The 27,346-nt window shown below is 42.3% G+C and overlaps 3 protein-coding genes across 3 annotated transcripts in view; 2 read left to right on the forward strand and 1 right to left on the reverse strand.

Annotated features, from left to right (window-relative positions):
• The window catches only part of LOC134198195 (signal-induced proliferation-associated 1-like protein 1), a 23,279-nt gene extending 10,164 nt beyond the window's left edge, over window positions 1–13,115 (forward strand). Inside the window, exons 12-22 of the mRNA XM_062667539.1 lie at window positions 583–686; window positions 2,642–2,796; window positions 3,459–3,576; window positions 4,172–4,309; window positions 4,958–5,073; window positions 6,911–7,087; window positions 7,403–7,498; window positions 9,005–9,279; window positions 10,326–10,560; window positions 11,817–11,898; window positions 12,721–13,115. Coding sequence (XP_062523523.1) covers window positions 583–686; window positions 2,642–2,796; window positions 3,459–3,576; window positions 4,172–4,309; window positions 4,958–5,073; window positions 6,911–7,087; window positions 7,403–7,498; window positions 9,005–9,279; window positions 10,326–10,560; window positions 11,817–11,898; window positions 12,721–12,882 — 1,658 coding nt within the window. The 3' untranslated portion in view covers window positions 12,883–13,115. The remainder of the gene's footprint in view (window positions 1–582; window positions 687–2,641; window positions 2,797–3,458; window positions 3,577–4,171; window positions 4,310–4,957; window positions 5,074–6,910; window positions 7,088–7,402; window positions 7,499–9,004; window positions 9,280–10,325; window positions 10,561–11,816; window positions 11,899–12,720) is intronic.
• A 3,178-nt stretch (window positions 13,116–16,293) lies between these two features.
• LOC134198568 (protein phosphatase 1 regulatory subunit 14C-like) lies at window positions 16,294–17,286 on the reverse strand. The gene is made up of 4 exons (XM_062667983.1): window positions 17,091–17,286; window positions 16,724–16,804; window positions 16,627–16,659; window positions 16,294–16,567 (listed from the first exon to the last, which is right to left on the reverse strand). The coding sequence occupies exons 1-4, from the start codon at window positions 17,253–17,255 to the stop codon at window positions 16,493–16,495; spliced, it is 354 nt and encodes a 117-aa protein (XP_062523967.1). The 5' UTR covers window positions 17,256–17,286; the 3' UTR covers window positions 16,294–16,492.
• A 2,917-nt stretch (window positions 17,287–20,203) lies between these two features.
• On the forward strand, window positions 20,204–25,994 carry LOC134198567 (uncharacterized). The gene is made up of 6 exons (XM_062667982.1): window positions 20,204–20,410; window positions 20,476–20,688; window positions 21,849–22,193; window positions 24,049–24,291; window positions 24,923–25,138; window positions 25,509–25,994. The coding sequence occupies exons 1-6, from the start codon at window positions 20,323–20,325 to the stop codon at window positions 25,736–25,738; spliced, it is 1,335 nt and encodes a 444-aa protein (XP_062523966.1). The 5' UTR covers window positions 20,204–20,322; the 3' UTR covers window positions 25,739–25,994.
• The last annotated feature ends 1,352 nt before the right edge of the window (window positions 25,995–27,346 follow it).

Consider the following 27,346-nt stretch of genomic DNA (forward strand, 5'->3'; position numbering starts at 1 on the left):
ACTGAGGAGTCAAATATTTGGCATGTGAATCTCAGTTGTATTCTCTCATGTAAGACTTAGCACACGCATGCGCGTGCACACACACATACACACACACACACACACACACACATACACACACACACACACACACACACACACACACACACACACACACACACACACACACACACACAGCATTTGGAAGTATCATCAATCTGACTGGAAGAAATGGATCAGATCACACTCAAACATCTGCTCCAAATTCTAGTTTCTTCATTTCTTACTTACTTGCTTGTGCACTACCCTCTTGTATCCAACAGCACCAGCTGGCTCTAGCAAGAACCGTGCTATTATAGACAAATGGACAGACTGACAGCCACACAAACAGACAAACCAGGCAAACAGAAAATGGAAAGACTAAACAGACTAACAGGCAAACATACGAATGGACACACGGATGGATGAATAGACAGATAGATAGGCAGACAAACTGTAGAATGACAGAGAGGTGGACAAACATACAGCCAAGCAGTTGCATAATAATTTTGTTTTTTTGTTGTGTGTTTATTGTCGGCTGCTATTGTTGGTTTGTTATTACAGGGAAGCTGTTTCCTCGATCTCTTGGGCAAAAGAGGAAGGAGAAGTTGAAGCCATATCTCAGTCTGGAGACGGCAGTGAGAGGAGCAATCACGTGGAATGTAGAGGTGTGACAGACTGCTGTAGAAGTGTATGTCTGTCTGTCTCTTTTTCTGTCTGTTTGTCAAAGAAATGTATCTGTATAAATCAGAATTGTTACGAGCTAAATCTGACTGTCTGTCTGTCTGTCTGTCTGTCTGTTTGGCTGTTTGCCTGCCTGCCTGCCTGGCTGGCTGGCTGGCTGGCTGGCTGGCTGGCTGGCTGGCTGGCTGGCTATGTGTTTGTCTGTCTGTCCATCACATATATTTGAACTTTTATCTATGAAACATTCCGCAATGCAAGGTACTGTACTATGTACTGTCCAACTACTACAGTATTTCCCATGCAATTATCCGGTTGGGGCAACCAATTATTCGACTCAACCAATTATCCCATTGGGCAAGCAATTATCCGGTTGGGGTAACCAATTATCCGACTCAGCCAATCAATTATCAGATTGGGGCAACCAGTTATCCGATCTAGCTCTGGCAAGCTGTACACTTTCCCGAATGAAACTCTCACCTTGCGTTGCTGGTTAGTTGTTCAGTGCTTTGGGTCACAGTCAAAACTCTCTCTGATGCAGATTGATAGCATCGTGGGAAACGCTAGGGCAATTAATTAAGGTACTACACATGTGAATGTGAGGATCCACCTGTAGTGCGCCGCAACTGAACAGCTCTGCTGTCTTTTCTTTTCGCATCAATCTTATTGACTTGAGAGAAAAGACTACTGCACCACCGACACTCTCAGCCTCACGCCCTCATCCAATTCTGAGTGAAACAAATTCACAATTGCCTAGCGATCGTCTTGGAGAATTTAGAGCTACTTAGACTGTAGACGTAACGTTTACTTTATCAACGTGTGTTTGAGTTGGGTGGTTGTTAATTCTGCTGAGTTTTACAGTACATATCCTCTCTAATCTTGCTTGCACGTGCAGCTTTAACGGTGAGTACATGTTAGCTAGAAAGCGAGTTGAGGCGTATAGTATCTGTTAAGTCATTTAGTGTGTCAGGACACAAATCTAGCAGAAGCTGCCGTCTTGCTGTGACAAGAGTCTGACCCTCACTGCAACAACTGCAACTGCGCCGTTTCTCTGTGTGGTCATTCGTGCTGGTGGGCGATAATTAATTACCAGAGAATTACTGATAGTTTTTCCTTCGCGATTAATTAATATCGAAAACAAGAATTACCCTGTTTACTGGTGCAGCAGTAAGGGCGACAACATCCATCAGTGCGCACTATTATTCCTCTAACCAGCACTTCTATAACTACATTGCTAAAATTAAAACCACAAGTCAGATAATTGATTGGCTGAGTTGGATAATCGGTTGCCCCAACCGGATAATTGCGGATAATTGGTTGCCTCAACCGGATAATTGATTGACTGAGTCAGATATTTGGTTGCTGCAACTGGATGATAACGAGGGAAATACTCTAGCAGTGTTCATCAACTAGACTAACTAAAATCGAAACTCGTGTAAAACAAAATGAGAACTACACTTAAAGCTACAGTGTAATAGCAAAGTTTCCAGTACCAGCTAGTGGCTGAAGTACTGAGTGGCGAAAAGGTCACATCTGTTGCCTTCAGACAGCGAAGGTAGCTTGTTTGTCTGTCTGTCTGCCTGTCTGTCTGCTTGTCAGTTTGTCTCTCTGTCTTTTTTGCTATCTGTATGTCTCTCGTCGTTGTGCTTCTATTTGTCTGTTTGTCTGTGTGTGTGTGTGTGTGTGTGTGTGTGTGTGTGTGTGTGTGTGTGTGTTTGTGTCTTTCAGTCTGTCTGTCTGTCTGTCTGTCGGTCGGTCTGTCTCAATAAAATATTATGTGGCTGTCCTTCCATCTGTTTGTCCGCCGGTCCGTCTTTCTATTTGTCTGTTAGTCTCTCTGTCTATCAGTGTATCTGTCTGTATAATCACATGCATGCGTGCATGTGTGGTGTGAGTAAGTTTGTCGATATATAAAAGCAGTGTAACACAATGTCTTTCATAGGCTGATGATTTTGGCACGTGTCCTGAGGAGCGAAATATCTCTTGTGTGTTCGGCGTATCCGTTGACAACGTCGTACTGGTCGATGAGTCAACTAAGGAAACAGTGTTCAGTATTCCTTCGAAGACGATCATTGGGTGGACATCAAAAGATGACAGGTGACTGTCACTCATCTGTGGACACAATTTTGTCTCTTTGTTGGGTGGTCTATGTATGTTTACTTGTTTTGTGTCTATCTTGCTGTTCTCTATTTCACTGCTTTTCTGTCTTGTGTTTGTATGATTGCCTGTTTGTTAGTTCAGTCGTTCGGCTTTCTGTTTGTTTTCATGTACGAGTGTATGTGTTTATATGTGTATGTCCATTCTGTATGACTGTTTGTGTGTCTGTTGGTCCATTTTTTGTTTGTTATTTTCTCTGTCTGTCTGTTTGTCTTTTTCTGTCTCTGTCGTCTGTTTGTTGGTTTGTCTATCTGTTTGTTTGTCCATCTGTTTGTTTATATTTGTCTGTTTGTCTGTTAGTCTGTCTGTTTGTATGGTTATGTCTGTCTGTCTGTTGGTCTGTCTGTCCATCTGTTTGTTTGTTTATTTGTCTGTCTGTTGTCTGTCTGTCAGTCTGTCTGTCTGTTTGTCTGTCGTCTGTCTCTCTGTTCATCTATTTGTTGTTCATCTGCCTTTCTGTCTGCTTGTCTTTCTGTCTGTCTGTTTGTTCATTCATCCGTTTGTCTGTATGTCTCTCTTTCTGTTTTCAGTCTGTCTGTTTGCCTGTATGTTAGTCAGTTTTGTGTGTTGAAAACTCATTTTCTTCCTTGTTTATTTGTCAGTCTGAAAGTCTATTACAACACTGGAGAGTTTATTATGTTGCGGTTACCACGTGGTGCTGACCTCTATGACATACAAGAGATGGTCAAACGACTGTCAGCTGTCAGCTCAGGATGCGAGGTAAACAACCATTATAGGCAATCTACAGAGAGACAGGAAAGACGTGCAGGCACAGGCACAGGCAGACAGGTAGACGTAGACAGACAAACACATGGATGGAGAGACAGAGAAACAGGCATGCAGTAACCAACAGACAGACAGACAGACAGACAGATATACAGTTGATGTCTAATAGTTCAATGTTTGAAAATATATGTATTGACAGACAATCTGACAGACAGACAGACAGATAAACAGACAGATAGATAAATGGATGGAGAAACAGACAGACAGACAGACTGACAGATGGACAGATAGACAGATGGACAGACAGGCAGACCAACAGACAAACAAGCAGACAAACAAACAGGTGGACAGACAGACAGACCGATGGACAGACAGACCAACAGACAGACAAACAAGCAGACAAACAAATGGGCAGACAAATAGACAGACCCACACACAGACAAACAAACAGACAGACAAACGGACGGACGGACGGACAGACAATTAGACATGCAAGCTGACAGACAGACAGACAGACATATCTAACTTTAGTATAAGAAGACTATCCTGTCAATTGTGGTCATGTCGTTACATTTGAAGTTTTCCTTAGACTCAAGAGATGACACTTCGACGCAACGCCACTGGTCAGCTGGGCTTCAGCATTCAGCCACGAGGGCTAGTCGGAGACGTTGACCCCTACAGGTTTGCCTATCAAGCAGGTGTTAGACCAGGGGCAAGAGTAGTCGAGGTCAGTTGAACAAATAGTAATACTTAAAATTTATTAATACATATATTAATATGAATAAAATTTTATTACATGTTTTGCTTTTAAATTTGTTATAGTATGTTTGTCTTATGCGTAGTATGATTTTACTTTGATGATGCATTGAACTTTATTCTTTGTTTGCTGCTGCTGGTCATTGTAGTTGTCATTGTTTACAATAAATATAGACAGACAGACAGACAGACAGACAGACAGACAGACAGACAGGCAGACAGACAGACAGACAATTTATTCTCATACAGATTCTACTTGTACATATTCTAGGATTTTTTAAATACTAATCAGTCCTTGCAAACAACAAAGTCATTAACTAATGGAATTGACCTTCAATGTGACAGACAGACAGACAAAGAGACAGACGGACAGACAGACAGACAAAGAGACAGACAGACAGACAAAGAGACAAGCACACAGACAGAGACAGACAGACAAAGACAGACAGACAAAGACAGACAGACAAAGACAGACAGACAAGACAGACAGAGACAGACACACTAGACAGACAGACAGACAGACAGTTGTACATAGTATACGTCTAAACATGATTTTTATTTGCATCTGTATGGTTTGAAACAGTCTAATGTTTCTATTCGATTTTGTTTTGGTTTCTAGATTGGTGACATTCCCGTGTGCTTTCTCGATCACGAGCAAACAGTTGAGCTTCTTCGTGTCGCTGGCTCAGTCAAAGTGATGGTCATACCACCTCTACTGGATGGTCAATCACGAGGGTAATGCATAGCTTGTGAATGTTTGTTAATTAATTTAGAATTTATTAATTAATATGTTAAAATTTGTTTATTTATTATTTATTTATTTATTTATGTATATATTAATAATTTTTTATTTAGTTTTATTTATTAATTAATTTAGTATTACTACTAGATTGTTGCTGTTAATTAATTTATTAATATTGACACATGGTTTTATATTTCATTGATTTTTATTTATTAATATATTTTGTAATTAAATAATTTATTTTTTATTTTTTATCTACTACACTCTATCATTTTTATTATTTATTTATTAATATATTGTACATTTTATACTACAACTTTATTGATATCAATAGCTTGAACTACAACAATATTGGCAACACACTGCTACAACAATTGTGATTAGAAGAAACTATGTCAAATAGAAAGAACAACAAGAAAAGGCTTATACCCCATTCACACGAGCACAGTTCCAAACTGGGCCGAGTCGAGCTGAGTCAGCCTGGACTAGTAAAGCGCTGAGCCAGCTCTTGTTTACACGACGTGTAGAGAAACATGAGCCAGCCGAGATAGTAGGTGTGTTCCTTGCTGCGCACGCTAGCTATGTGGTTTGTAGAGACACTGCACACCCGTGAATATGTCGCTTCAGCCTTCAATTTAAACCTGGATGCTGTTCTCACCTCACAATTCAATGAGGTACAAGGTTCCGTGCTCTGACCAAGCCATTTTCGTATCTAGTGAGCATGCGTGGCAGTCAGCGTGGCTTGGCCCACATTCACACGAATATTTGAAGCCACGCTGACCCGGGCCAACTCGTGCTGGCGCGGCAAGTTGTGGTGGCACGGCTCGGCTCGGCTCGGCCCGCATTCACACGATGATTTCATTCAGTGCTGACCCGTGCCAGCCCGCGCTGGCTCGGTTCGGAGAGCTCGTGTGAATGGGCTATTAGTGAGTGAGCTTGAGACGAGCCTCACTGTGCGCAATGTCCATCATGTCTATTTGAGTGGACAATGTACTCTCTGTTCGCGCTGACCTTTCGCTCTGAAGTGACTAATGATGCAGCTGTATTTGTTTGCCACTCTCAGATGTTAAGTGATATCCCATTAACAATCTAGAGGTCATATTACAATACAAAGATGTTAGACGACAGTAGAGGAAGTTGCAGGCTATCAAGACGAAACAGAACGAGAAGAGGAGTCAGAAATACCAAGCAACTACTCGCGAAACAAGAGCAACTGTGACTTGATACGAAGGCAGCGGACCGTTTAGTGACCTTGCTAATTGGCTACTTCCTCTATTGGCAACATTCTTGTTGTAAAGTCTCACCTTCTTAATGAGTTAAAAATCCTAACAACTCTTGATATGCAAAAGCCTTATCAAACTGCCTGTGTAATGCATACACAAGCGGTACTCTAACTATTGGAAATCTGGGAACTTGCGGTTTCTAACGATACCAAGATCATCACTGTCCGCCCTATTGTGTAGAAGTTATTACAGATTTTCAAAGCACAAGGTCAACACAAACAGAGAGTAGTTTTGGCTTGTCCCTCGAACACACAGAATTGCGGATCGTAAATAGAGCAAGAGTTAGTCTGCATCTAATCGTAGACATTGTTTGTGCATAAGAGGTATTGTGATTGTTTGAAAACTTTTGTACAAGTATGTTTTATTATTAATTAAATATTTTATATTTATGTATATTATTGATTATTCTTTACATAAATAATTTTAAAAGAATTACTAATTAATTATGCTTAATATAATTAATTTGTTTGCACTTATAATGAAATTATTTATTTTAGTATTATTATTTTATTTAGATGTTTACTAGTGTCTGTGTTTGCCATTTTAGGGCTCTTTTGCAGAGGCCTTTGAGTTGGTCGTCTCTGTTGCCGCAGATCACTTCAGAGCCGATGAAACACGAGGCAGAGACTCTGGAGGCGAAGGCTGTTTTACGCAAACGGATGTGTGTACTAGAAAGACCAAATAGTGCAGACAGGTTGCTCGAAAAGAGGAAATTGGAGTCAAGGTGATTTGATTGTAGATAATTGGGGGTGGGTGTGGTGTGGTGAATCTCGCAATACAGACTGTTGTATTGGAGGGATGCATCTCATAATACGTTAGACTATTGTATTGAAGGGATGCATCTCACAATACACTAGACTGTTGTATTGGAGGGATGCATCTTACAATACACTAGACTGTTGTATTGGAGGGATGCATGCCACAATACACTAAACTATTATATTGGAGGGATGCATCTCACAGTACAGCAGATTATTCTCTTGATATGTAAGGCATTTCACTTCTTTGCTGGACATGTATGGTTTATTCTACATTACAGAAACAGAACCGCTGGCTCTTTACCCGATCTGAGTACAGAAACAAGATGGTATGAGAGTAGTTCTGATGAGGCAGTAATGTCTGAAGAGGATAAGAGGTGAGGAAGGCACTTGCACTGCAGTGTGACAGACATTCAGACTGACACATGAATGGGCTGACAGACGGATAGACAGACAGACAGACAGACAAACATTAAAATCTTGACATGAGTCAGTTCTTTTGCTATTAGTGGTCACAGACTTCGGACTTGTTAGTTAGCATCTTCTAGAGATGTCGTGGAAACATATTTGAGAGAGAAATAAATGATCTTTGACAGGCAGGCAGGCAGACAGGCAAACAGGCAGATGGACAGACAGACAGACAGACAGACATACAGACAGACAGTGAAAAACCAGGGACATATTGACATGAATAGTGCATATGTAGATACTTAATTAGATACAGACAGTAGATAGACATGCTGTATTGACATGTGTAAAGTTACTTGGACGGACATCTGTACAGATGCATGTACATACAGACGAACAGACACAAGGATGTGCACCTAGAGAGACATGTGTACAGACATCTAGACTGACATATGGACATACATCTAGACAGACACATGGACAGACATCTAGACAGGCAGATGGTCAGACACATGGACAGACATCTAGACACACACATGGGCAGACATCTGGACAGACACATGGACATACATCTAGACAGACACATGGACATACATCTTGGCAGACACGAGAACAAACGTTTAGACAGACACATGGACAGACATCTAGACAGACACATGAGTAGACATCTAGACAGACACGTGGACAGACATATAGACAGACTCATGGACAGACATCTAGACAGACACATGGACAGACATCTAGACAGACGCATGGACAGACATCTAGACAGACGCATGGACAGACATCTAGACAGACACATGGACAGACACATGGACAGACATCTAGAAAGACACATGGACAGACATCTAGACAGACACATGGACAGACATCTAGACAGACACATGGACAGACATCTAGACAGACACATGGACGGACATCTAGACAGACACATGGACAGACACATGGACAGACATCTAGACAGACACATGGACGGACATCTAGACAGACACATGGACAGACACATGGACAGACATCTAGACAGACAGATGGACAGATATTTAGACAGACACCTTGACAGACATATGGACAGCCATCTAGACAGACATGTGGACAGACATCTAGACAGACACGTGGACAGACATCTAGACAGACACATGGACAGATATTTAGACAAACACCTTGACAGACACATGGACAGACACATGGACAGACATGTGTACAGATACATATGATGTGTACGTAAACAGACTCATAGATATACTTTAATGGATAGGCAGACCAAGTGATTACATTCATTTACAGACATTTAGACAGACTCTTTGACAGACATTTGTACATGCAGACATGTAGACAGACACATCAACAGATACACTGACAGACACGTGGACAGACATGTGTACAGATGCATGTGATGTATACGTAAACAGGCTCATGGATATACAGGCCAAATGATTACATTCGTTTTCATACATTTATTTTTACTTCTTTTGCAGCTCACTTGGTCAGTTGTCGTACGTCAGTTCTGAGGCACACGACAACGACCCAACATCGACTCAACACTTCCCTCTCGATTCCAGCCAAGGCAACATTCCTTCACATTTACGTCAAACATCACCACTAGCTGTTGACGATGTCGAGGTGAACATGACGAGTAATAATGTTTCTGGGCATGAGACAGATGATGAAGAGGAAGTAGCAAAGATGGACACGGAAGAAACGAAGGAAGATGAAGAGATGGAAGAATACAGTAGTCCTGTTGTAGTTGAAGGTAAAATGATGTGATTTGTTGGTTTGTTTGTGTGTGTGTGGGTGTGTGTGGGTGTGGGTGTGTCGATGCCTATTTGTGTGTGTGTGTGTGTATGTGTGTGTGTGTGTGTGTGTGTGTTTGTGTGTTTGTCTTGGTCTGTCTGTCTGTCAGTATGTCTGTCTGTCTGTCCAATACATCTGTCTGTCTGTCTCTCTGTCTTATCTATTTGTCTCTCTGTCTCTCTGTTTGTTTGGCTGGCTGGCTGGTGTCTGTCTCTGTGTCTGTTTGTCTGTCTCTGTGTCAGTTTGTCTGTCTGCATGTTTATTTGTGAGATGGCATAATTTTCTTTGACAAGAAACTCATACACAATTGCTTCTTTCGACTCAGGAGTATAAATGAGTACCTGGTCATTGACTGGGGTGGCAAAGGCCTCGACGGTGACAAAGTCTATCAGCCGGTGTGGTCCAGGTGGAACTTCGGGTGCCCACACCACAGTTGGTGTTGCAGTTGGTGCTCCTGCTAGTACCTGGCCAGGCTCCAGGAGATTGCTCAGCACGGCCCATAGCTCCTGCTTAGTGTACCGGAAGCCAGCCAACTGACTGGGGGTGTAACCATATTGAACGGCAGCTCCTTATCCATTTGCCATTTGTCTCTGTGTCTGTCTGTTTACTTGGCTTGCCTATCCCTTAACCTTAAAGTATATCTATGAGTCTGTTTACGTATACATCATATGTACCTGTACACATGTTTACGAAACTCCTTCCGTCCAGGACATAACAAAGACAAGACCAGCAGATGTAACAGTCTGCTTAGGTGACATCAAGAGGATGTGGTTAGGTAAGTGGATGTGGTTGTACCCACACCTATCCCTTGCTGTGACCTCATCATCCCTTGCTGTGACCTCATCATCTCTTGCTGTGACCTCATCATTGCCACTCAAGAAAATCTCATACTAGAACGTTGATTATCTCTACTGTATGTGCTTGTCATTTGTATTAACCTTTCTGTGTGTCTCTAACAACGTATCACATATCCACAACCTGCAGATAACGATTTGCCTTTTTTAGTTCAACGACTACCGGTACAGTCTCAGTCTCAGCCACAGCTCTCACTCGTGTCCATCTCGACGCTTGCCAAGCCACGAGTTGCTACTATTGCAGATCTATCTTGTCCTGTTATGCCTGAGAGTCGTCTCAGTCCGTCTGTGATGCGAAAGGAGTCAGTTGAGAGGGTGAGCTCGGATGAGGGAAGTCCTTTTGTAGAGAGGAGGAGGAAGGAAGACGAACGACCATCTGACGAAATGTAAGATTTCGAACTACAGGAAATTGTATTTATTTTTTGTTTGTATATTTGTGTATGTACATGTATTTTGTATGTATTTATTTTTATACATTTAGTTGTATGCTTGAACCTCCCTAATCTGAATCTCCCATATCCAGACACTTTACCCAGCACATATCAGGTCGTGGGACTCAAGGGTAAGCACTTTGGCAAGGAACTTCTCTTATAAACACTCAATTCTCAAGCCTGTCCTGACTATCAAGTGCCAGTGTGTCTGTGTGTGTGTGTGTGTGTGTGTGTGTGTGTGTGTGTGTGTGTGTGTGTGTGTGTGTGTGTGTGTGTGTGTGTGTGTATGTATGTATGTATGTATATGTAATATGTATTAGATATACATACCCGTGTACCCACCACTGTGGGTACACTCAAAACTAAAGCTAATCTGCATAACATATTGGCATTGTAGGACATAAATAATAATTTAACAGACAATTGTTCATGAAGATTTTGATAACCTCTGTGCCTTCATGACATGATGACTGTGTGGTGACCAGAGGCCCAAGGATTCGCAAACCAAAGGATGAAAGACCGCCAGCTGGTGTTACATGACTTTCATGATGGTCTCCTGCCTCTGCAGCAGCACCAGCATGTGTGTGTGTGTGTGTGTGTGTGTGTGTGTGTGTGTGTGTGTGTGTGTGTGTGTGTGTGTGTGTGTGTGTGTGTGTGTGTGTGTGTGTCGTTATGCCCCTCCATAATGGGCAAGTGGGGTCTTTACCCCATCTAGGTGCCCACCAACCCGGCAGGTGAGCCCAGCAGGGTACATGTTTCCATGCAGTCCATACGGTGACCAATGACTAGCCAATTCAATATAGATTGCAGGCATTACGGTGACCGCGAACATCGGGACAGCACGCCTAGTGGATATCAATGACCACCAGGAAAGCACCGAACATCATCGTCAACGGACTGTTCGTCAGACCACAGAAACTCCCCAACGACTGAAACGAGTCATAGTCTCATGGATAAAGCTAGAGAAACGAGAAAGAAAGATAGACAAGTTTCATAATTTTATATACATTATATTTTACTTTTTTTATTTTTTTTATTTCTTGTATTCATTTGTATGACGTATTATATTTTTTCTATTTTTGTGTATATTTTGTATATATTTATTTTGTGTACATATTTATTTACATTTATATATTTTTTCTATTTTGTATATTTATTATTAATTAATCATGATGTAATGACTTGTGTATGTATGTTGCTGTGCTTTCTAGGGTGCAGCTTGTGTCACAAGCCATGACGAAAATTGGTGATCTCGAGAAGCAAGTGCAGCAGCTGAGCAGCCAGTTGAGAAGTGTGAGTGTGATCGTGTCGATTTATGTGGGAGGGAATTTGGAACAGTGGAGGGAAGAGACAGATTGTCGTTTCCAGATAGACAGAACGACTGACAGCTAGACAGACAGACAGACAGACAGACAAGTAGAGACACAAACACACAGACAAGTAGACAGGCAGACCAGCAGACAGACAAACATGCAGACTGGTAGACAGACAGACATACCAGCACAGACAGACAGATAGACAAGTAGACAGACAAACAGACAGACAAGTAGACAGACAAACAGATAGACAAGTAGAGACAAACACAGACTGGTAGACGACAGACAGACAATTAGACAGACAAACAGACAGAATGGCAGACAGACACATAGACAACAGACAGGTGCGCACGCAAACAACCTGTCAGACTTTGATAGACAATCAGCAACCAGAACACTTCAGTTCCACAGTGAGCACTGACATCTCAGTCTAACAACATTTGGCAAACGTGATGTACACACTGAAGCAACTACTGCATGCACTGCCACATCTACTGACTCCATACCCTCACAGCAAACCATCCAAACACTGACAGGTAGAGACAGACAGACAGACAGACAGACAGACAGACAGACAGGCACACAAACACAGATAGACACAGACACAAACAGATGGACAGACAAACACACGGACACGTAGATACAGACAGATAGACAGACATACAGACAGACAAGTAGACAGACAGACAGACAAAACGTGACGTACTCACAGAAGTGACTACTGCATGCTCTGCCACATGTACTAACTACATACCCTCACAGCAAACTATCCTCCATACTAAACCTTCTCTCATTGCAGGTGTCAATAGAAAACGAACGTCTCAACAAACAGCTTGTGAGTGAAAAGAAAGAAAATGAGAGTCTACGGGTCGAAGCCAGACGAGCAGCATCCGAGCTACGCGACTTCACCGATTGGTTTTACCAGCAGCAATTTCATCTCGTCGTCCAGGAGGATTTCTGATTGATGACTGACCTCCTTTGTATAGAAGTCAGACATGCACACGATTGCATGGTTACGTACGTGTGCGCACACATACATGCGTGCGCACACACACACACGAATGTCTGTACAGTAGTCCACAGCTGTAGGCCTTTCAGAAGATACTTTCTACTTGTTTTGCTAGTGGGACGGACGTCTACAAGTGGATTTATATTGTTGATTGAGATTATTATTATTGAGATGAGTTGACATGACATGACATGACATGACGCATTTGTATGTGTGTAGCCCGTTGACATGCATGGGCGTGCCCCTTCCTGTTGTAGAGTCCATTGATGTGTGTGGGCGTGTCCCTTCCTGTAGTTTGGCTATTTGTCTGCCCATCTGTGGGTCAACGTTTCTGACTGTGCGTCTACTGTATGCATCTGTATACATACTTTATCCAGACCCACTCAACATCGAGGCATTCCTGTTGACCAGATGCCTATTGACATGTGTGGGTGTGTCCCTTCCTAATGTTTACCTATTCGCCTGCCCATCTGCGTCAACGTCTGACTGTCTGACTACCGTTTCCATCCATGTACTGTACACACTTTCCTTGACCAGACACCCATTAATGTGTGGGCGTATCCCTTCCTATTGACCTGCCCGTTTGCCAGTCAATGTCTGTGACTGTCTGACTACTGTATGCATCTGTACTATACAAACTTTCTTTTTCCAGACCCACTCAACATCCAGGCATTCCTGTTGACCAGATGCCTATCGACGTATGTGGGCGTGTCCCTTCCTGTTGTTCGCCTATTCGCCTGCTCATCTGTAGGTCAATGTCTCTGACTGTCTGACTTCTGCATGCTCCATGTATACACTTTCCTTATCCAGACCCACCCAACATTTGGATTTCCTGTTGACAGACACCATTGATATGCGTGGGTGTGTCTCTTCCTGTTGTTTACCTATTTGCCTGCCCATCTGTGGGTCAATGTCTCTTGACTGTCTGACTACTGTATGCCTCCATGTACACACCTTCCTTATCCAGACCCACCCAACATCCAGGCATTCCTGTTGACCAGACAGCCATTGACATGCGTGAGTGTGTCTCTTTCTGTTTGGCTAGTTACCTGCCCATCTCTGAGTCAACGTGTCTGACTGTCTGACTACTGTATGCATCCGTATACACAGTTTTCTTATCCAGATGTGCCCAACATCCAAGCATTCCTGTTAATCAGACACCCATTGGCATGCATAGGTGTGTCTCTTCCTGTTGTTTGCATGTCTATTTGCATGCCCATCTATGTATGGGTCAAGATCTCTGACTGTTTAGCTAGCTACTGTATGCATCCATGTACACACCTTTATCCAGACTCGCCCAACATCGGGATTCCTGTTGACACACCAAACACCATTGACATGTGTGGGCGTATCCCTTCCTGTTGTTTGGCTATTTACCTGCCCATCTGAGAGTCAGTATCTCTGACTACTATCTCACTACAGTATGCATCCATGTACAAACTTTTCTTATCCACACCTGCCCAACATCCAGGCATTTATAACCAGACAACCAATTGACATGCATGGGTGTGTCTCTTCCTGGTGTTTGGCTATTCAACTGCCCATCTGTGGGTCAATGTCTCTGACTACTGTATGCATCCATGCACACCTTCCTTATCCACAGCCGCCCGAAATCCAAGCATTGGTGTTGACCAGACACCATGGACATGTGTGGGCGTATCTCTTCTTGTTGTTTGCTTATTCACCTGCCCATCTCTTTGCCATTGTCTGTGAGTGTGTGACTACTGCATGCATCCATGTACACACTTTCTTATCCAGATGTGCCCAACATCTAAGCATTCCTGTTAACCAGACACCCATTGACATGCACAGGTGTGTCTCTTACTGTTGTTTGCATGTCTATTTGCATGCTCATCTATGTATGGGTCAAGATCTCTGACTGTTAGCTAACTACTGTATGAATCCATGTACACACCTTTATCCAGACCCCCCCCAACATCAGGACTCCTGTTGACACTATGCACCAAACACCACTGACATGTGTGGGCATATCCCTTCATGTTGTTTGGTTATTTACTTGCCCATCTGTGAGTCTATCTCTGACTACTATCTCACTACTGTATGCATCCATGTACAAACTTTTCTTATCCACATCTGCCCAACATCCAGGCATTTATAACCAGATACCATTGACATGCATGAGTGTGTCTCTTCCTGGTGTTTGACTATTCACCTGCCCATCTGTGGGTCAATGTCTCTGACTACTGTATGCATCCATGCACACCCACCTACCTTATCCAGAGCCACCCAACATCCACATATTGGTGTTGACCAGACACCATGGACAAGTGTGGGCGTATCCCTTCTTGGTGTTTGCTTATTCACTTGCCCATCTCTTTGTCATTGTCTGCTACTGTGTGACTACTGTATGCATCCACCTACACACTTTCTTTATCCAAACCAACCTAACAGATATTCCTATTGACCAGATGTCACTGACATTTGTGGGTGTATCCCTTCCTTTGTTTGGTTATTTACCTGCCCATCTGTGAGTCAATGTCTCTGACTTCTATCTCACTACTGTAAGCATCCGTGCAAAAACTTTCCTTAGCCAAACCCGCCCCTCACTACTGTAAGCATCCATGTAAATTTGGCCAAACTCACCCAACATCCCTGTTAACCAGACTGCCATTATATCCACATGTGTGGGCGTGCCCCTTCCTGTTGTTACTATTTACCTGCCAAACTGTAAGCCAACGTGTCTGAACAGCATGGTGTCTGACTGTCTGACTACTGTATGTTACATTGTATCAATGTACACACACACTTTACTTATACAGACTTGCCGGACACCTGGCCATGGATTCCTGTTGACTAGACACCCATTGACATGTGTAGGCGTGTCCCTTCCTGTTTTTTGTTTGCCTATTTACTTGGAAGTCAATGTCTGTAATTGTCTGACTACTGTATGCATCTATTTACACACTTTCCTTATCCAGACCTGCCAGACATAACAAACATTCCTGTTGATCAGACCATTAACATGTGTGGGCGTGTCCCTTCCTGTTATTGCAAATTCGCCTGCCCATCTGTGAGTGAGTTCTGTGAGTGAGTCAACGTCTCTGAATATGTGGCTACTGTATGCATCATAAGTGTACAGTACACACTTTCCATATCCAGACCTACCCAATACATTACACTTATCATGCAGCCTTTTGTTCATCATAAAGTTTTAATGCCGAATGCAAGCACAGAGTACATATACAAATCAAACTCCATCGCTTGTTGCTCGTCACCATCATTCAACAAACGATACACTTGAGATGTCTCATTGATATCAATTAGCAAATAAAAAGCAAACATTTGCATACTACATATGCATTGGCCATGCCCAATACAATCCCTTCGTGAAAACAGAGGTAATCACGTGACCAATCTCAATGTCTTAGTTAAATGTCTCAAATTTCCTTAACATTAGAAATCGAAGTTGCGTATAGAAAGTTTGCCCGAGTTGATGTCAATAGTCCTGCACGATTAGCTACCCACTGATACCCAAACATACACACACGCAGCCAACAATAGATACGAATCTCTCAAAATAGGACGTTACGTCAACATCCGGTCACCCAAACGAATCACGTGACTTCCGGTCGACGTTGAGCTCCTTGATTTTCGCCAACAGCTCGTCGATAAACGCCTAGAAATCAGTGTCACACATTGCACGCACGTTCGAAACATAAACCAATCGCTGCCCACCTGCGCCGGCTGCTGGATCGTCTCGAATTTGCTCTAAAAACGAACGAAGCTCGTCAATGACGTAGGAATCACACGAAGCGCTACCCAGAAGTCTCACCTTGATGTACTCCTCGTATTTGTCTTCGTCGTTGTCGAGGATATCGTCCAGGAATAGATCCACCGGCGTCTCGTCGCCCGGCTGCGAGCACAACATGCAACACACACACACACACATACACACACACACACGCACGTTGATGTTGCAAAGCGAGACGCGCCCACAACGTTGCAAAACAGGAAGCACAATGTTGCAAATATAGACGAGACGCACGGCGTTTGCAAAATAGAACCCACAATGTTGCAAAAATACGACAACACGCAGAACGTTTGCAAAACAAGAGACACGCCCACTGCACTGGCTGCCTCTCTGCGCGACGCAGTCGGTCGTGCATCGGGTTGCGAACGTGGGAATCGTGTGCACGCACCTCGCAGGCGTAGATGAGACGCAGTTGGTCTTCCATCCAGTCCTCCAGCTCGAGGAGAAGTTTGACCGCCTTGCGGTTGTATCTCTTCGTCAGTTCGGGGCGTTTCGTGCGCGTCGCGGGCGGCGCGTGGTCGAAGCAGACCTTGCCGTTAGACGTCGTTGTCATTTCGAGCGTGCGAAATTGGGAAATGTTACTAGCGCGCGCTAGAGACAATACAATGGGTGTCTCGCAAGATGAGATGAGAACATAATTAACGAGGTGACACTGTTTTTTTGATTGATTTTGGCTCGAGGGTATGGAATTCTAGAAGTGCCTATAAATAGGAAGCCAAACAAATTAGGATCACATCCGGGAGTTCAAAATTAGTAAGGTATCAAGTAGGCTACCGGATAAGAGCGAACGAATTAATTAATTAATTAATTAAAACCATTTTTGCAAATGTTTTAAGTTGCAGTAAAACAAATTTTTTAAATTACATAAAAAAATTATTTTTTGTTTGCAAATTTATGAATCAATTCTAGTAATCAATTTGTCGATGTCCTTGGAGTCCCAAATTTGGGATGCGCCAATTAGCATTCATGGAGACCCCAAATTTATAGCTTACAGTAACCATTAGTGTAATCTACGTAGATATGAATGTATTGTTATTTACAGAATACTTACAAGTATTATTGCAAACATTTGCAAATAATACTTTGTAGTTATCTGGTGATCTGAGATGCCAATATGTCTAATATGTATCAGTATCATATGCACAGCTGCGCGTCGTATCTAAAAGCAACATCCGTTTATGACAGCTGAATCAATATCATTGCAGTTATCGCACTTGCAGTGACGCGGATGAAACCATCGTATGTCTGCAACAACACACCTGCAAACACGTGTTCTTGCACTGCACGTGACGTACACGCGCCACATATTACTAGACAACAATTTGTACGAACACAGTAAGACTACTAGCAGAGTCTGCGGCCGCACGTAACCACTTTTCAAAAAATAGACTTTGGCTAGCCGCACATTATTATGTATTTCCCGTTTACGCGTAGGTGGTTAATTAGAGATAGATCAGGGCCGGATCCAGAGGGGGTTAAGGGGGATTACCCTTTTTTCCAATGGGTGGTTCAATAATTTTAAATAATTTCATTAGAAAAGAGAAAACTAGTAATGCTATAAATAACTGCTACCAGGTCAACCACCTCTTTCAAAAATTCCTGGATCCGGCCCTGTAGCTACTACTTTCTAGTACACGTAGTGGGATTCACCACATCGATCTTACACTGCAGAGTACTTACTAAAAAATATTAGGTCTGTAGAGTTGCTCGATATTCAGAGATTTGTTTTTGTTAGTCAAAAGTGCTAGAGAAGAGTGAGTGACTAGGGTTTGTGGCAAATTTTTAGTGTTTCAATTGTGAATTAATTAGGAGTGAGGTAAAGTTTGTATGACTACGCCTACATAGCGTGCGTTAGGTCCGACATAACCTCACCTTATAGTATTTCACCTCATGTATTTGTTTGTTGTTTGTTTGCTTGTTTGTGTGTGTGTGTGTGTGTGTGTGTGTGTGTGTGTGTGTGTGTGTGTGTGTGTGTGTGTGTGTGTGTGTGTGTGTGTGTGTGTGTGTGTGTGTGTGTGTGTGTGTGTGTGTGTGTGTGTGTGTGTGTGTCAGACTTGCCAATCTAGCAGTGTCAAATGCGTGAGTTTGCAGGATAAATATGCGGGAGAATGCGAAAGTTTAAAAATTTTTGGGACACGCCTACAATAACATTAATATCAATAAATTTATATCGTAATATCTGTTAAATATATATAAATAATATCTAATCATCATAATTAAATATTTGCATGCCCGATAGGAGTAGAAGCCATTATTTTATTTAGTTGTAGTGCAACAAATGTATAACCGATTGATTAATGTGCCTAATTAGCGACACACAGTATCAACACCAATTACTAAACATAATAATTAATTAATTAAACACAGAACTTGTACTGTAGGTACTACTGCCTGTTATAAAAATCTAAGAACAAAGTACATGTACATTCTCGTGGCTAGTTGGGATGTTCTGGATTCTATTTCTTGTGGCCTTCTTCGATCGCTTTTCCAGCAATACATATATGGTAATTAGGTAGATAGCCCATTCCCCTTTTCCACTTTTGACCGACTCCTCCTTCGAATTCTAGGTCGGTACTTTGACCAAGTATGTTAAGGAAGAGCCGGATGAAGAGGGGGCTGGCACATAGAAATTGATATTCGGATATGAAGTGTGTGTACACATGCATGTACAAGAACTGTAGGGTACAGTTACACAGAACAGGCACGCTCATCATTTTGGTTACACCCACCAATGGTCAGAATGCGGGAGATTTGATGCCAAATGCAGGTAGGCGGGAGAAGAGTCCCAAATGCGGGAGTCTCCCCCTCAATGAGGGAGAGTTGGCAGCTCTGGTGTGTGTGTGTGTGTGTGTGTGTGTGTGTGTGTGTGTGTGTGTGTGTGTGTGCGTGCGTGCGTGTGTGTGTGTGTGTGTGTGTGTGTGTGTGTGTGTGTGTGTGTGTGTGTGTGTGTGTGTGTGTGTGTGTGTGTGTGTGTGTGCGTTAACGTGGTATTTGCGCGCATGCTCACGTTTTCTCGCCTATAGCAATAGGATACACGACTAGTTTTCAGAGTAGGGTTACACTAGCTAGAGTCAGGTATAGACGGTAAGAGTTTCTTTGTAAAGGACACCATTTTTGCCACACATTACAGGTACTGTACCTACCAGTTCCTGCCTGCGGTAATTATAAAATCGTCACAGCACACGTCTTTACGTTACTGCCGATTGTGAAATCGACCACAATATTAATATCAATGACATCTCTTGCCTAGCGAAGTTTACCACAAAACTGCTGGTTCATCAAAAGTTAGACGCTGCAGCAGCTCGCCGTCCATTCGTCTTCGCTTTCCGTACACGCAAACTTTGCCACACTTTGTCTTTTTCTGGCTTTTCCAATTGTCTCACATCGCCTCGGAGTTCAGTACGCTTGCGCGCCTTCTTCTCCAATTCGTGGGCCGCTCAGCCTGGACGCACTACTTTACATCAGGGAGATCAGGGAGATTTGGGGGAATTGTGGTGGGGAAAGTGACGTGTAGTGGATGATATCATGGATTGCGACAACATGGTCTTGTCCAGATATCCAGAGCATCTATATAGGCCTATGTTCAGTTTGCTGTTTGTCTTTGACCATTTCGCTTCTCAATGACGCAGTGCTGTCTCATGAACTTGCTTTGTATCATCCTTTTTCTTTCATTTGTCGACGTTTCGTCGAACTCTATTCGTTCTCCGAGTAATATAACGCACTCTGATGTTCAGAAAGTTTTATTTTTTATTTTTTTGTGTTTTGGTTCCTAGAGAGTTTGAGTTGTGAGGGCAGAGGTTGTTGTGAGGTGCCGCGCTACAGGGGTTACAGAGTTACATCTCAGAAAAGACGCCTAGAGGCGGGAGAGAGAGTGTATCATGAAAAGGTTGTTAGGTGTAGGAGCAAGGGGTCTGAGATAAAGATGAAATGTGATGTGGAGAAAGGAGAGTGGATTGTCTTGGAGATCTCTGTTACTGAGCGGACAGGTGGTAGTAGTTTGTGTTGGTCTGTTTGTCTGTCTGTGATGGTTTCAGTATGTTGGTGTGTGTGTGTGTGTGTGTGTGTGTGTGTGTGTGTGTGTGTGTGTGTGTGTGTGTGTGTGTGTAGGTTTGTGTTTCTTCCAATTCCCCAAGCTGTGAGTGACATCAGTCTGCTGAGCTGATTCATATTTTTAACACTCTGATGTGAGTAATAAAAAAATTATTGAATTATTAAATTCCCCAACCTTCCTGGGAATCATGTGGATGTTGAGTCAGCATCCAAAGTGACATTATCATATTAGGGGAAGATTCACTTTTAGGGACTTGTGTGACATTATCTTGATATTGTTGTCTACTAGTACTGTAGCTTAATCAACTGATTGCATAAGTGCTTGCCTCCTTTTTTGTGTCTTCTTACATAACATGCTGTTTACTTGCATGTGTTCCTCCTGTCTAGTGAATGTTGCCATCAATTGTTAACTTACAAAACATTTTTCCTGTTGTTGCTTTGTATGCATGTTTGATTGTAAATGTGTGTGTGTGTGTGTGTGTGTGTGTGTGTGTGTGTGTGTGCGCGCGCACTGGCTTGTCTGTTCTAATTACCCAAAAGCTGAGTGACATCAGTTGCTGATCTGACTCAAATTTTCCACGTTATGATGTGATTATTAAATTTTTTATTGAATCATTGTAGTCCCCAACGTACGGGGAATGATGTGGATGTCGAGTCAGCATCCAAAGTGGCATTATCATAATAGGGGATTACTGATACACTTCTAGGGACTCGTGTGACATTATCTTGATTTTGTAGTCTAGTGGAGCTTGTCTGATGCTTAGGTGCTTGCTTTCTTGTTTGTGTGTCTTGTTTCTGTGTGTGTGTGTGTGTGTGTGTGTGTGTGTGTGTGTGTGTGTGTGTGTGTGTGTGTGTGCATGCGTTCATGTGTGGGTACGCGCGTGTGTGTGAATATGCATGTGTGCCCATGTGTGAGTGTGCATTTGTGTTTGTGTGTTTGTGCATGTCTACTTTTAAACCTACCAATCTTTCAAAAATATTAATAGTTTTGTATTTTTGTCCATTCTGTTTTCCTAGCTATTTATTTATTTATTCAGTTTTTGACTACCCATTTGCTAGTATTATGGTACTTAATTAACATTTGTTTGTATTGTAGCTCTTGTCCAAGACGTGAGACTGACAGGTATTGAGGAGACACAGGAGGTACAAGCCAGGGATACTGAATTGAGTTGCACAGTTGAACTGCCAGGGAACGTACCAAAATCTCTTGAAATTGAGTTCGGATGGAAAACAATTGAGAACGAGGTTATCAAACCAATCCATCAGCTTGACAGTAGAGACAAAGCTTTGGCAGGAAACAAACGATTCGCTTACATGAAGGCACGACAGACTACGGTTCTTGTCATTCGTGGAGTCGCTGAGGATTATGTCAGCAATTACACGTGTTTTGTGGCGATTGCTGGCCAAACCTATTCGAAAACTGTGATGCTTAGGAAAAGAGGTGAGTCACAACATAGAGTATGATGTGTGACAGTGTGGTGTGTGCGTGTGACTGTGTGTGTGTGTGTGTGTGTGTGTGTGTGTGTGCGCGCATGCTGAATATTTTGGTTTTACTTGAATTTACAAACTGAAAGTTACCAGTATTTACTGAAATACAAATAAACAGACGCTAAAACAACGAACAACAAACTCTAGTTTGTTTGTTGCAGTCCAATTATACGTATAGCTACATTGTAGTAGAAGTTCTTGCATGCAACACATGTTCAGAGATGCAGGGTATGCAGACAGACAGAAAGGCACAAAAACAAAGAAGCAGTCAGAGTGACTGATGGGCCAGAGAGTAAGGAGATTGACAAGTGAATGGAGAGAGAAAGACAGCAACACAGATTGAGAGACAGACAGACAGATAGGCAGACAGGCAAGCAGACAGACAGACAGACAGACAAACAGATAGGTAGGCAGGCAAGCAAACAGACAGACAGACAGACAGATAGGCAGGCAGACGGACAGACAGACAGATAGGCAGGCAGGCAAGCAGACATACAGACAGACAGATAGGCAGGCAGGCAAGCAGACAGACAGACAGACAGATAGATAATCAAAACAGACAAAGGAATTACACAATATGTAGTTTTAGATTTCGTTTAGTTTAGTTTGGTGTTTAGTTTCTGTTGAGTAATTTAGTTGGTTTAATTAAGGTACCGTTTACAGGTGAATGCGAGCTGAACTGAGCCGAGCCAAACCGTATTGGCATGGCAGTTTGAGGTGGGCCATTCCATCACGACTTGGCTCAGCTTGCGTTCACACAACTTTTTAGAAACTGGTTACAAGTGCTTGTGTGAACAGGCTTGTAGGTTTAGGAGGACATTGAGAACATAAGTATTTAGTTGTTGTGCTATTGAAACATATTATTTCGACAGGCAGGCAGACAGACAGACAGACAGACAGACAGACAGACAGACAGACACACACACACACACACACACACACACACACACACACACACACACACACACACACAAGACAAGACAAGACAAGACAAGACAGACAGACCTGACAGGAAGACAGACTGACAAACAGACAGACAGACAAACTAACAGAAAGACGGAGAGACAGACAGACATACATACAGACTGACAGAAAGACAAACAGACTGGCAGCCAGAAAAATATATGTATTTGACAGACAGACAGAGAGACAGACTGAGATGGACAGACAGACAGACCTAGAGATAGAAAGACAGACAGACAGACCTAGAGATAGAAAGACAGACAGACTGACAGACAGTTTAATAGAGTTTATGTGCAATTGGGACAGTTAGAGTTGCTTTGTTGTGTTTTATGTAGATTTCAATGTTGAAAGTATACGTATTGGACAGACAGACAGACAGACATAGACAGACAAATGGTTTTATTGATTTTAAACTTTAAAGATACAACAAGCAAACCTTCAAAAGTAACGAAGTTTAGCTCAGTCCATTACTCTGTTTATCAATTCAGACCTAATGGATTAAAAACAGACAGAATGACAGACATACTGACAGTCACACTGACTGACAGAGAAACAGAAGGAATGACACAATTTAGTTTAATTTAGATTTAGTCTTAGTTTAGTGTTTAGTTGATTTAGTGATTGAGTTGTTGTAAGGTTTTAGGACGACATTGTATGTATCCAGCTGTTACATATTACCTGTTATTGTATGGTAGTTCATGTTTGAAAAAAATGAATTTGACAGACAGTCAGAGGGTTGAGTAGACAGACTTTGTCATAGCTACCATCTTTTATATCTTTAGTTGTTTCTTAACTTTGGTAATGGCTTGTCATTTGATTACTAATTATTGTTGTTGTGTTGTCAGATTGTCCTCTACTTTCTCTACCATATGATGGAAACTTCTACAATTGGAATAATAGTGTTGCATCATATTCTCCAGGAACCAAGTTGGTGCCCTATTGTAAAGAAGGCTTCATGCTAAACGAGGGGGCGCCAAAGGAACTTGAGTGTCAACTTTGGGGTGGATTTACTATTGCTGATGATGATAAGGATGATATCAGTGAACAGTGGGAAAAGCAGATGAGAATGAATGTTTGCAAGAAGAGGGGTAGGTCTGACAGTTTCCTGCATATTTTTCATTGTTGTTATGGCAATTGATTATTTATATTCTTTTGTTTGTTTGCTTGTTTATTTGTTTTTGCTTGTGTTTGCTTGTTTATTTGTTTGCTTGTGTGTAAATTTGTCTAATTGTTTGTTTATCTTGGAGTCTGTATTTCTTTGTATGTTTGACTTACAGTCTATCTGTATGTCTGCTTGTCTCTTCTCATCGACTTCTATCCTTTTGGTGTGTGTGTGTGTGTGTGTGTGTGTGTGTGTGTGTGTGTGTGTGTGTGTGTTGTGTGTGTGTGTGTGTGTGTGTGTGTGTGTGTGTGTGTGTGTGTGTGTTTGTGTGCATCCATTATTCTCATCAGTGTTTTCTTTCCCAGTTCTCTGTTTGTTTCTGTCTAATTGTCTTATTGCTTGCTTGTATTACTGCAATTTTTACTGCATTTTTGTCAGCTTTTCATGTCAATCATTTCGTATATATATATATATATATATATATATATATATATATATATATATATATTCAATTTGTGATAATGTGGTTATGATTTCTTCTGATTTATTTGTTTGTCTAATCTGTACGTGTAATAGTGTCTCTTTCCCATCACATTGTTGTGATATTTTGTCTTTAGAGGAGAAATGTTTAAGAGAGAAAGTTGGAAGCCACATGACAGAAAGAGTAAGAAGGAATGAAAGGAAGGGGAAAAACCTTGAAGATCCTTTATCACCAGGCGATCGGTTAGTGTACAAATGTGACAACGGCTACAGACTTTATGGCAAACGGAAACGAACGTGTCTTTCTGATGGTGAATACAACCATGAAATGCCAACTTGTAGACAAACAACCAGTAAGTGTGTGTGTGTGTGGGGGGGGGGGTGATGTGTGTGGGGTGGTAATGTGTGTGGGGTGGTGATGTGTGTGGGGTGGTGATGTGTGTGGGGTGGTGGTGGTGGTGGTGGTGGTGTGTGTGTGTGTTTGTGTATTTGTATGTGTGTGTGTGGGGGTGATGGTGGTGGTGGTGGTGGTGGTGGTGGTGGTGTGTGTGTGTGTGTGGTGTGTGTGTGTGTGTGTGTGTGTGTGTGTGTGTGGTGTGTGTGTGTGTTGATGTTTTTAAACTTCACTGTTTATTTTTTTATTCATTACTAGTTGGTTTGTTTGTATGTAGTCAATTCTCTAGTTATAGTAAACTCTTATAATTAACAATCAATTTGTTTCAGGAGAATTTCAATGTCCATGCAGGGAAATTGGCCTCAACAATGGAAGATTTGTTTCAACGGTAGACGAGACATCTAATCAGACGACTTGCAAACTTAAACCAACGTGTAATGACGGATACACTCTAACAGGTCCACACTCTCTCGTGTGTCAGCAGGATGAGAGTACGTCACAGTGGGACTGGCTTCCTGAAGATGGATCTGGACATGGCACACCAAGTTGTGCAAAGTGACTTGTGTAGATAATAATGTATATATAATATATGCTGTGTTAGACAGGATTCAGCCATACAATACAGTGTAGATGCGCTGGTTCACATCATTTTATTTATTTTAATTCTCACAAAATGTTGGTTTATTACGTTTATTGCTTGACAGGCAGAGGATGCGACAGTTTTTTAGAAATTTTTCTATGGCAGCCAGATGTATGAATATAGCTATGTATTATATATATATTGTATTGGAAGAGTATCTAACGATGAAACTTGAAATGGCAGTCTGTGGTGTATAATAAAAACCGGTAAGAAACTCTGACCACGCCTTTTTCTGCTAGTCCGGGTGTTCATCGTAACGAGATTCTTGTCCAGATCTTTCTGCGATACACACGTGGGCAAATTAATTGATTACCAAGTTATGCATTTAGATTAGTACCAGCGGCGAATCCAGGCATGGGCTACCCAGACCCTCGCCTACTTCCTGCCGGTGGGAAGGGTCTGGCTATACAATGGGCACGTGCCCGTTCAGAAACGCCCATAATTGCCCTATGTAAGTCTAAATAATTCTGTAGCTCCTGTGACGATGGCTACACGTGTACAGTTGAAAGAAGTAACTCAGTCCTCGTGTATGTATGTACGTCAAGACTGAGCTTCGCAGTGTGACATGAGGACGCATGCGTGCTGGTGTAGCTAGTAAATCACGTGTACTCTACAGTATTCTTGTATTAAAGCAGCATCAGGAGCGAGGACAGACTCTACGACTACAGCGCCGGATCCAGAAATTTTTGAAAGAGGGTTTCACCGTTAGCAGTTATTTGTACAGCATTACTAGTTTTCTATTTTTCTACTAAAATTATTTGAAATTATTGAACCACGCCTATTGGAAAAGCGGGCGTTGCAACCCCCTGAACACCCGCTCTGGATCCGGCCCTGTGACTACTTTGTACGCAACGCGCGGGAGAGATTGTGTGACGTCTTAGAGTTGATGACGTCATACCAGCTTGTAGTCGCTTGCGGTACCCTTCAATCAAAGTCCGGATGTGCCACTGAGAAAATCTAGTACGTCAAACTCTAGAAGACAAATCTAGTAAAGAGTCATCCAAAAAGAAATACTCCATCAGTTAGATTTTACCATATTCAATGGTTGATGTGTATTTCTAATTGTCCAATTTGCTCCTTACGCTCGTGTATAGTTTTTCCTCTTCTACAGGCTGTAGAGAACTTTCGACGTTTAAATAACGAAAAGATCAGAGCACATCCGGGAAATATAGTAACACCCGTATGTATATAGGAACGTGTCCATGTGTGTCTAGCACTTTGTTTGCACCATGTTGGGCGCCTTTTTAGACCGAATGACTAAGCATCTGAAGAAAGTTGACTGGAAACACAGCAGGCGAAGAGGCGAGGCGACACACCATGCGTGCTAGAGTTTGACGTAATGTGCTCAGTGGCGAATTCAGAGTTTGATTGAAGGGGGGCGGGGCACAAGAAACTACAAGCTGGTATGACGTCGCCAACTGTATGGCGTCACGCATGCCGCATGACTTAACGTCCGGGCAGGTATAATTACGACACGACCCAGTCTCTCTCCGCCTTCGTCATTCCCGAATCAACGGCTTCCTCGTT

This window comes from Corticium candelabrum, chromosome 2 (assembly GCF_963422355.1).
Source record: "Corticium candelabrum chromosome 2, ooCorCand1.1, whole genome shotgun sequence".
In the NCBI taxonomy this organism is placed as follows: Eukaryota; Metazoa; Porifera; class Homoscleromorpha; order Homosclerophorida; family Plakinidae; genus Corticium; species Corticium candelabrum.

What these genes read in the sequence shown, in the direction of transcription:
- LOC134198568 (XM_062667983.1), bottom strand. Translation starts at nt 17,255, where the DNA reads ATGACAACGACGTCTAACGGCAAGGTCTGCTTCGACCACGCGCCGCCC. An exon ending in GTCTCATCTACGCCTGCGAG is followed by an intron (nt 16,805 to 17,090) that starts GTGCGTGCACAC and finishes TTGTGCTCGCAG; the next exon opens with CCGGGCGACGAGACGCCGGT. An exon ending in AATACGAGGAGTACATCAAG is followed by an intron (nt 16,660 to 16,723) that starts GTGAGACTTCTG and finishes GTTCGTTTTTAG; the next exon opens with AGCAAATTCGAGACGATCCA.
- LOC134198567 (XM_062667982.1), top strand. Translation starts at nt 20,323, where the DNA reads ATGACGCAGTGCTGTCTCATGAACTTGCTTTGTATCATCCTTTTTCTT. An exon ending in GAATGTTTGCAAGAAGAGGG is followed by an intron (nt 24,292 to 24,922) that starts GTAGGTCTGACA and finishes TTTTGTCTTTAG; the next exon opens with AGGAGAAATGTTTAAGAGAG. An exon ending in AACTTGTAGACAAACAACCA is followed by an intron (nt 25,139 to 25,508) that starts GTAAGTGTGTGT and finishes AATTTGTTTCAG; the next exon opens with GAGAATTTCAATGTCCATGC.